Source organism: Bos indicus, chromosome 18 (assembly GCF_029378745.1).
Source record: "Bos indicus isolate NIAB-ARS_2022 breed Sahiwal x Tharparkar chromosome 18, NIAB-ARS_B.indTharparkar_mat_pri_1.0, whole genome shotgun sequence".
Lineage (NCBI taxonomy): Eukaryota > Metazoa > Chordata > Mammalia > Artiodactyla > Bovidae > Bos > Bos indicus.
In genome coordinates, this window is record NC_091777.1 from 61,518,005 (window position 1) to 61,529,009 (window position 11,005).

At 46.3% G+C, this 11,005-nt stretch overlaps 1 protein-coding gene across 1 annotated transcript; it reads left to right on the plus strand.

Moving 5' to 3' along the window:
* Positions 1-514: 514 nt before the first annotated feature.
* Positions 515-10,695, plus strand: LOC109571835 (cationic amino acid transporter 3-like). Its single transcript, XM_070770247.1, has 10 exons — positions 515-863; positions 1,444-1,602; positions 3,409-3,535; positions 3,738-3,850; positions 4,003-4,216; positions 4,383-4,522; positions 4,624-4,726; positions 4,905-5,104; positions 5,303-5,469; positions 10,597-10,695. Exons 1-10 carry the CDS (start codon positions 515-517, stop codon positions 10,693-10,695), a joined length of 1,671 nt encoding a protein of 556 aa, XP_070626348.1.
* The last annotated feature ends 310 nt before the right edge of the window (positions 10,696-11,005 follow it).

Here is an 11,005-nt window from a genome sequence, read left to right on the forward strand (position 1 = left end):
CTCTTGCCTGGAAAATCCCATGGATGGAGGAGCCTGGTAGGCTGCAGTCCATGGGGTCGCTAAGAATCGGACACGACTGAGCGACTTCATTTTCACCTTTCACTTTCATGCATTGGAGAAGGAAATGGCAACCCACTCCAGTGTCCTTGCCTGGAGAATCCCAGTGATGGGGGAGCCTGGTGGGCTGCCTTCTATGGGGTTGCAGAGTCGGACACGACTGAAGTGACTTAGCAGCAGCAGCATTCTGCTCCCCGTCACTTCTCTTTAAACGATCTTTCTAGCAATTTTGAAACACATTAAGAGGCTTCTTTATGTTTGAAGAATTCAAAGCTCAGAGATGGAGAACTTGCCCATGGTTAAAGGATGTGTCCTTTAACCAGCTGCCCCTCATCACTCCAGTACTTCATGGACTTTAACTCCTAGGGTCTAGGACGGATAAGCAATCTGGATGACTGCGTCTTGTTTTCTCAGCAGATTGTAGCCTCCTCAACTATGTCTAAGACGCTGCATCAGTATGTTCGCTGGTTTGATCAGAAGCTGGCGAGGGGCAGACACCATAAAGGAGTCTGATGGTCTCAAGATTCATCTGAGTGCCACAGAACTGGTGTTCTTGGGTGTGGGCAGATACCTGGGAGGTGGCCTGTACATCACGGTTGGTGCAGTGGCCAAGTACGTAGCTGGACCAGCGATTGTCATCTGCTTCTTGGTGGCCGGCCTGTCTTCTCTGCTGTCGAGGCTCTGCTATGTGGAGTTTGACGCCCGGGTACCATGCTCCTCTTCTGCGTATGTCTGCAGCTACGTCACGATGGGGCAGCTCTGGGCCTTCATCGTTGGCTGGAACATCATACTGTTATTTTTAATTGGTGAGGTGATGGGACCAGGGGACAGGTGTGGGGGAAAGGCGTGGGGGCTAAGGTCAGGAAACTGGGAGATGGGATTGCGGTCTTATTCATGGGCTCTTTGTTACCTGACTTGTTAGGGGAAGTGGGTAACAGTAGCTGGAAAACCCCACAACTTCATTCTATTCAGCTCTCCCCTGCTTTCCTTAAATAATTGGACTAAGAAAGAGGAGGAAAGGAAACTGGGCACTGGTGGGAGGGAGGCGTGTCCCACAGGCTCATCACCTCATTATATTGGAGTCTTTGCTCAGCTGTTGCCTTTGAGTGATTTTTTTGGGGGGTTGCCACTTGATTTAAAATTTCATCCCTCCCTTTTTGGCCCTCCTGGTCCAACTTCCCTGTTTTTTTCTTTGTGAAACACTGATCTCCTCCTAACATATTAAATAGTGGACTTATTTTGTGAATCATCCCAGTCTGCTCTCGATACCCCATGAAAAAAATCTTTGAGATTATGTTTTGTCTATTTTTTCCTTCAAAATACATCCCATGGCACATACTAGGTGTTCAATTTTGTCTGTGAATGTTCATTCTTCTGCTGCTGCAGCCACTGCGTGTACAGCCAGTGCCTGGAGGTACGCCTTTGACAGCCTCACTGGGGACCTCATCTCTCAGGCATTGGAGGGAACTTTCCCTCTGCATGTGCCCTACTTGCTGGCCACGTATGCAGACTTTTTCGCACTGGGCCTGGTGCTGCTGCTTGCGGGTGAGTCAGGGGTCAGATATAAGACAGGATGAGGGGACTCCCCTGGTGGTCCAGTGATTAAGAATCCGCCTTGCAATGTGGGGACACAGGTTTGATCCCTGGTCAGGGAACTAGGATCCCATGTGCCGCAGAACAACTAGGCCCAAGTCCTTAGCCTGCACAGTACAACTGGAGAATGTGTGTGTGTGTGTGTGTGTGTGTGTGTGTAGTTGCTCAGTCATGTCCGACCTTTTGGGCTATAGCCCAATAAGCTCCTTTGTCCGTGGGATTCTCCAGTCAGGAACGCTGGAGTGGGTTGCCATATCCTTCTCCAGGGGATCTTCCTGACCCAGGAAGTGAACCCATGTCTCCTGTGTTTCCTGCATTGCAGGTGGATTCCTTATCCACTGATTCCCAAACTTTGCTGTTTGGGTCACAACTAAAGATCCCACAGATAAGACCCAACTCAGCCAATTACTAACTAAATAAAATATATTTTTTTAAAAGATGGACTGAGTAGGGCATGGAGAGGAGCTGAGGTTGGGAAAAACTTGGGGGTGGGGACTAGGACTGGAAGGACTGTCTGTGTTACGAGAGACGGGAAAGCAAGATCTGGAGGATCGTTTCCCACTCTTGGCCCTCTTGACAATTTGAGCCAGTTCATTCCTTGGTAGGGCGGGCTGTTCTGTGATTTCAGGATGTTTTAAAAAATCATTGTTGGATGCTGAGTAGCGTCCTCCAGCTTTGCTTACTAGATACCAGTGAAACCCACTCCCCAAATTCTGACAATTGGAATGTCTCCAGACCATGCCAAATGTTTGGGGAATAAAATTTAATCCCAGGTGAAAATCATTTACTTAGACTGACACATTTTAGTCTTGGTACTGAGACCAAAGATTTTTTTTTTTTTATTTCAGAGGAAATTCACAAAGCATAAATTTATCACTTTGCTATTTTCCCCAGCTTTACTGAGGTATAACTGATATACAGCACAGCAAGTTTGAGGTGTGCAATGTGATTTTGTTTTTGGCTGTACTAGATCTTTGTAGCTGCTCACAAGTTTTCTCTAGCTACAGAGAGTATGGGTTACTATTTGCTGTGATACTCAGGCTTCTTTTTGCGAGGCTTCTAGTGTTGCAGAGCATGGGCTCTAGAGCTCGGGGTCAGTAGTTACAGCACGTGGGCTTAGTTTTCTTTGGCATGTGGAATGTCCCTGGACCAGGGATGGAACCCTTGTCCCCTGCATTGGCCAGCAGACTCCCAACCACTGGGCCACCAGGGAAATCCCACAGTGGTGACCTGATAGGCCTGCCTATGTGAGATGATCGCCACAATAAGAAATGAACTATTAGGACCTGCCTGGTGGTCCAGTGGCCAAGACTCCTCCTCCCAGTGCAGGGGACCAAGGTTCCACCCCTGGTCAGGGAACTACGATCCTACTGAGGCAACTAAGAGTTCACACGCCACACCTAAAGATTCTGTTATGCCGCAGCAAAGACTCAGCACAGCCAAATATAAATAAAATGAAAATTTTTTTAAATTATAAGAAAAGAAATTAACTATCTTATGGGTACAATTCAGGGGCACTAGTACATTCACAATGTTGTCCAGCCATCATCTGCATTTAGTTTCAAACATGTTCATCTCCCCCCAAAAAACACCCTGTATCCACTGAGCAGTCACGGTCCATCCACCCCACCCCCACAACCCCCAGCTGCCGAGGCTGCTCTCTGTCTCTGTGGACTTCGTTACTGTGCATGTTTCATATTTCATCTCTCCTACAGTACTACTCGCTCTGGGAGTTCCTGAGTCAGCCTGGGTTTACAGTGTTCACGGGCATCAACATTTTGGTTCTCAGCTTCACCATTGTCTCTGGCTTCATTAAGGGAGACCTGAACAACTGGAAGCTCACGAATCAGGGCTACACACTGGCCACAGCTGTATTCTTGTATAGGTTAGGAGGGTACCCTTGGTCATATTAATGTCTGTGTGTGTGTAGGGGAGTCAGAGCTGAGAATTTTGTGGGGACTAAAGAGACCCAGGCTGGTGGATCCAGATGGCGGGTTTCCAGAGTTTGTGGTATTGAGGGAAGAGCCCAGAAGTGATGGCTGAACCCACCTCACCCAAATTCTTTCTTGCTCCTTCTCCCACCACAGCTTGGGCCCTCCAGGTGCTGGAGGGTTTGTGCCTTTTGACTTTGAGGGGGTCGTCCGAGGAGCAGCTACGTGTTTCTATGCATTTGTCGGTTTTGCTGACATTACCACCAGAGGTAAGGTGGTAACCATGTGTCCCATCAGGGTTTGGACAGAGATTGAGCTGCCCTTGGGCACAGAGGCTGGGAGAAGGTTAGCCTGCTTTAGGCAGTTCTGTGCTTTTACCCCATGGTGTTTTTGTGACCTGCTGCTTCTACCCCTTTTGCAGAGAGAGGAGACCTAAAGCCTCAGCGCTCCATCTCCCTCTTCTCACTCCTCATGTGCTTTTTGGCATATTTTGCTGTCTCAGCGGCACTCACCCTCACGGTGCCCTACCACCAGATTCATCACTACAGCCCCTTGCCCGAGGCTTTTCTCCACGTTGGCTGGGGCCCTGCCAGACATGTTGTGGCTGTTGGCGTCCTCTGTGCTCTTACGTCCAGGTCAGTGTCACGGGTTTCTCCCCGTCTACTGTCAGATGCTCATGCACCCCAGCCCCTGGGACTGAGAGACAAGAGGGAAAGACATCTTGCTCCAAACTAGGGAGCGCATGCCCTGGTCTCCCCTGCTTCTCCATGTCCTCACACATGTCTCCACTTTCTCTCCCAGCCTCCTGGGTGACATGTTCCCCATGTTTCAGTTAATTCGTGCAATGGCAGAGGATGGGCTCCTTTTCCAGGGACTTGCCCGGGTCTGTGGTCACACAAAAATCCCCATCATGGCTATCATGTCTTCTGGAAACCTTGCAGGTGAATAAACAAAACTCACTCCTTCCTTGATCCATTTCCATTAAATGCAGTTCCAGTGGTTTCTTAATCCCATCCCCACCATTTTTGCTCCCCAATTCTAGGGATCATGGCATTACTTTTTGAGTTCAGCGACATTGCAAACCTCATGGCAGTTGCGTCCCTGCTTGCTTACTCCATGGTGTCCTTCTCGGTCCTTGTTCTCAGGTGAGACCCCACTACACCTTGATCAGGGGGCTTGGGGTCATGGGGATGATGGTGAGGTAATCCTGGTCTGTGTCATGCTGCCTTCTGATTGTTCAAGAGAAGAAAGAAGTGGAATAGACAATCTGATGCTGTGTGAATAGCGGCTGCTGTTAATATTGCCTTTAAACCTCTAATTCAGGTACCAGCCAGATCAGAATTTAAGTAAGAGTGAGAAAATGGAAGAAGAAACTGAGATGGAGTGTGTATTTGAAGGAAGTCCTTTGGAATCTGAACCTGAAGCAGGAACCTCAAACATTCTAAAGAGCCTGTGGTTCCCTACCAGCACCACCCTCACCCAGAAATCTGTCCAGATTGTCTATGGATGTGCCTTCCTGCTTGGTGAGCAGTGGGGTTTCCCTTTATTCGTATTCTGAAATTGACTGGGTGGAGTGAGAGTGTGTATTTTGTCAGCTGAGTAGTCTTGGAGATATGATGGCCCTTCCTGATGTTGGTGGTTTCAGGGAGGGGTGTGACCCGAGGTCCTGACATCTTTGTCTTCTGGGTCCAGCCTGTTCTCCTTCTCCTTGACCCTTGCAGTTCTTCTGCTGACCATCCTGGGCCTGATCCTGGCTCAGTGGCCCACACGTGTGTTCTCTGGAGACGCCGTGCTCACAACAGTGGCTGTACTGCTGCTGCTGATGATCACTGGGGTCATGGTCATCATCTGGAGGCAGCCCCAGAGCCCAAGTCCTCTTATGTTCAGGGTAAGGTGACCTTATGTGGCCAAAGTATCCACCTTGAGTGAATGAAGTCTGTGTGCTTTGAGGTCTAAACATCCTTTGCTGGACCAAAAAAAAGGGAGTTGCTGAAACCAATGGACTCTTCCCTGATCCACACTCAGTGCTTACAAACCAGGCTCAATAGGCATGGAACACAAAGCCTGAAGTGGACTGAACTTGTCTCGCCCACATGGGGAAGGGTCTCCCTTTCAGGTGTCTGGGCTGTGTTCAGGGATGAACTGACTCTGCCTGCAGGTCCCTGCTCTGCCTGTCCTCCCACTGGTGGGCATCTTTCTGAACGTTTATCTGATGATGCAGATGAGTACTTGGACCTGGACCCTATTTGGTGTCTGGAATGCCATTGGTGAGTGACTGTCTAGGGTGAAGAGGCTTCTTGGGTGACTGAACCCAATCCTTTTCTAAGTACTTCTTCCCTAAACTGTGCCATACGCCATAATAGGAGGTTTAGTGGGTATTCATAAGTGAGGAGAGCCTCTGTTTTTCTTCTTATTGTCTCATCTCTCTACTAGGATTTGCCATATACTTTGGATATGGGATCCAACACAGCTTGTAGGAGAACAATGAGCCATAGACACCAGCCTCCACCACCCAGACTCTGGACTAAAACACCCCTAGTGATGAAGCATCTTAGCCAAAGGAAATAGATGCTGTGTGGACCCCTCCATACACTGGAGGTATCTGCTGATTCAAGGCGCGCTTTGAGCCTCTATGGACTGTGAAGGTGGAAAGTATTTAGTATAAATATTTAGTATTTATTGCCAATGGACACAATGACTTTGCTATTGTATAATTTTTAAGTAAATGTTTTAAAGCTTAATATGCATACAGAAAATTGCATGCTTCATAAGTGTGTAGTAAGATGAATCTTTACAAAGAAAGTACTATGATGTAACTAACAAATAGAGGAAGAAATAAAATATGAGCCTGCACATAAGAAGCACCTTGTTGTACTTATTTCCAATAAGAACTAGAGATTGCCCCATGGGAAAGAAACTCAGGTAACTATGTATTATGTCAAGAGTTATACTTTACGGGCTTCCCTAATGGTCCAGTGGTCAAGACTCTGGGCCCCCAATGCAGGGGGCATGGGTTTGAGCCCTGATTAGGGAACTAAGATTCCACAGGCCACAACTAAGACCCAGCACAGCCAAATAAAGAAACAAATAAGATTTTTTAAAAGAGTTACACATAAATATTAGCCCATGAATAGGCTAGAAGTAAAAGAAAGGGAACAGATATTTTGTGCAAATATTAACAATAGAAACTAGGGTAGCTATATTGCTATCAGACAAATTAGATTTTGATCAAAAGAATAGCAATAGATAAAGTTGATCATTTCTTGGAGAAGGCAATGGCAACCCACTCCTGTATTCTTGCCTGGAGAATCCCATGGACAGAGGAGCCTGGCGGGCCCCGTGGGGTCGCAAAGAATCAGACACGACTTAGCAACAAGCATGCACACACATCCTTTAGGCCCAATGTGTGCAGTTTGGCTTACCTCATTAAAGATGCTTGATGTCGTCATTGGTTAATTTCCTTTTATTTTCCCACAGACTTTTTCATAGATGCTATTTTTCAAAATCTGTATGGCTTTTTTTTTCCTGCTTGTTTTGTTCTGCTGTGAATTGCTTTGCTTTAGTGAACTTATGCTAGTATACTTAGCTCACAGACGTTCAAGCCATTGTGAATTTTCCTCATCTCCATAAATAGTTCATCTGTGCTTCTCCCTAATGGCGTTTTATTTTTACCCCCATAAGCAACTAAGGTAGAAAAATAAAATATTTACCATGGAAAAAAAAATAAAGTTGATCATTTCATAATGATAAAGAGAAGCGATCATTTTGATATTTTCTCCAAGCTTTGTTGAGACAAAGTGTAACATAGTGTAAATGGTTGGTTTTCTTTACTTTTCTATCCCAGAGTCCTCAAGTCACACAGTAGTGCTCATGAAGAAAACCTCTTAATAGGAAAAGAAAACTTCCTGCATTGTTAGAAGTGGGAGGAAGGGGTCATATGTAATTGTTGGTTGATAAATGGTTCCAGTGAGGTTGAACTAAAACCTCGAAAGACAGGACAGAAAGTTGCTGCTGCAGAACAGAATGTTTGAAACTGAGATTACAGACATGCAAGAAGTTGGTAATAATGGGGCAGAGGATTGTTTGTGGGAACAACTGAAGTGGAGTAAAGGAGATATGGAGGAGATATGGAGGTCAAGAAACCAAGTACAAGTTATTAGATGAATTTAAACAAAGATGGAGGAGAATGAATAGGATTAGGAAAGTCACTACCTTGCAAGTTCTATTGAAATTACTGACTTAGGAAGCAATGAATGGAGAATGAGACTGTCAGGTGAAACTTTGATGGAAAAGTTGACATCACCTGATTGTTGTTGATCCCTTACTGATGCAGGAAAGCCAGATATCATGTGATACCCAACGTACTGTGATAGGCAACCCAGAACACTGCCCATACAATAGTCCTGATGAAAAGTTGACTCAGAATTAATCAAGTCTCTACATCAATTGCTTTCCAGGTGGCCCAATGGTAAAGAATCTGCCTGCAATGCAGGAGACCCAGTTTTGATTCCTGTATCAGGAAGATCCCCTGGAGGAGGGCTTGGCAACCCACTCCAGTATTCTTGCCTGGAGAATCCCATGGACAGAGGAGCCTGGTGGGCTACAGGCCATGGGGTTGCAAAGAATTGGACACAACTGAGTGACTAAACATTGCACGCCTGCACCCTAGATCACCTAGGAGCTCAGAGCAGACATTAGGGATAGATTCACATTTAAGCTGAAAACTTAGTCACCCAGGGACTTCCTCGTTGCAAGGGAGCACAGGTTGAATCCCTGGTTGGGGAACCCACATGCCTCACAGTGAGGGCCCCCCTCCCTCCCACCCCCAAAATCAGCCAAACCAGAATGTGGGTAATTCTCCAGGAAGCAAAATGATGCACTTTCTGTAACAATTAAATGATATGACCCAAAGTGATGAGTTCATACAGTTATGTGAAAGTGTTAGTCTCTCAGTTGTGTCCAACTCTTTGTGGCCCCATGGACTGTAGCCCGCCAGGCTCCTCTGTTCATGGGATTCTGCAGGCAAGAATACTTGAGTGGGTTGCCATGCCCTCCTCCAGGGAATCTTCTTGACCCAGGGATCAAACCTGGTCTCCTACATTGCAAGTGGATTCTTTACCATCTGAGCTACCAGGGAAGCCTTGGAGATATTACTGATTTGCTTCTACAGAGTTGACATAAAAGAAAGTCACATTTTTTTTTTTCGGTTTCCCAGTGCACATAAAAGTTATGCTTATACTACACTGCAGTCTAGTCAGTGTGCTTAGAATCCTGTCTAAAAAGCCCCAATATACCTACTATAAGCCACTCCTTTGCCCGTTTCTGTTTGCTCATCCCTCTTTTCCTTAGACCTTAATCATAAGGATGAGATCATTAGGCAACATTTAACTTTCTGCTTTTCTAATTATGCGCAATGCCTCACCTAACCTGCTGATTCCTGGATTATAAGGAGTAAGAATGAAGAATTAAGTAGTTAAAGAATGACTGACTCTCTACCCCTAGGTTCCCCTTAGTAAATTTGCAGGTGGACCACGAGGGCAAGAGAACCTCCAGTTGCAGGTGGATCTCCTGAGTAAGATAGTGTCCCAGGGAAGACAAGGAGAAGTCAGCAGCAACAGAGAAATGACAGATAATCTTACCTCCTGCCTAAAGGATTAACTGAGGCATTATCATCTTCCCTTTAAAGATTCCCTTGTGGTTCAGCTGGTAAAGAATCCACCTGCAATGTGGGAGACCTGGGTTTGATCCCTGGGTTGGGAAGATCCCCTGGAGAAGGGAAAGGCTACCCACTCCAGTATTCTGGCCTGGAGAATTCCATGGATTCTATAGTCCATGGGGTCGCAAAGAGTCGGACACGACTGAGCGACTTTCACTTTAAAGATTGTCATGGCTGAGAAGAACTGGTATGGACACAAGTCCACCTTCTCCTGAGATAGCTGGCTTTTCTGAATAAAGCATCATTCCTCTCTGTGGAAGCTTGTTCCTTGCTTTATTGTCTGTTGAGTGATGAGCGGCTGAACCAGCAATTGGTTACAAATCTAACTGCTGGGCTAGAATAGCCAATGAGTCAATGCTGGTCACCATGTTTCTGAGTTAATACACCCAGGGCAAGTATTCTATCTTAATGCACAATGTTTAAACATGGCAATTTATAGTTAGGATGGCCTACTGCTGGAGCCTGGGCTACCGCAGATGTTAAAGCATTGATAGCCTTTTCTCCTTCTGTCATTCATTCAGTTGGGTCTGGTTGGGTAGAATTTAGTAGTTCATAGAGAGGTTGGAGGAGAAGGCAATTGCACCCCACTACAGTACTCTTACCTGGAAAATCCCATGGATGGAGGAGCCTGGTAGGCTGCAGTCCATGTGGTCGCTAAGAGTCAGACATGACTGAGTGACTTCACTTTCACTTTTCACTTTCATGCATTGGAGAAGGAAGTGGCAACCCACTCCAGTGTTCTTGCCTGGAGAATCCCAGGGATGGGGGAGCCTTGTGGGCTGCAGTCTATGGGGTTGCACAGAGTCAGACACGACTGATGCAACTTAGCAGCAAGTCAACTATAACTCAATTAAAAAAAAACGTTTTTCTAGGAGTCAATCACTAAATTTAATTCTGTTTTGATGGTCTGTGCCCAGTGTTTTGGCTTTGCAGGTGGCTCAAGTGGCTAAGAAGTCACCTGTCGATTCAGGAGATATGGACTTGATCCCTGGGTTGGGAAGATACCCTGGAGTGAAAAATGGCAACCCACTCCAGTGTTCTTACCTGAAAAGTCCCATGGACAGAGGAGCCTGGTGGGCTACAGTCCATGGAGTCACAAAGACTCAGACATGACTGAACACACACACACATGCCCAGTGTTTTAGCATGAGAGTCCCTTGATGCAGATCAGAATCTAGTCAACCCTTCACCAGTACCTCTGTCCCCTTAACACTCCACTTCCTGCTCTGGCATTTTCCTTCCTCAAGAGAAAATCTCATGACCTCTTAGATTATTTCCTTTCCCTGCCATGGCGCTCAGCTCTCCCAGCAAACAGAACTCCTTGAAGAAGTGGACGAGGAGGACACCTTCTCCTTTATCCTCTTCCATCCCTTTGTGCAAGGCTGGATGCAGGTGTGATGCTCATTAAATGCTTTTGTTGCTTGAATTAACAGCAGAGATTTTAAGCCCCCATCTTCTGGTTGGCACACAGTTGGACCTGGGAGTTCCCCCACACTGGAGTCTCTCAGGTCATGTGCAGAATGTGAGAGGTTGAGTAGTGTAAGAGGAATGGGAAGGAGGAGGGTTTGGTGTGGTCCCCGAGTTAACAGCCCCTACTTCTCGGGATCCTTGATGATCAAATGAATTTATGTCCACAGACATAAGCAATAAACAATCTGTAATAAGAATAGGAAAGAGTTTTCTTTGAGCCAAATTGAGGACTATAGCA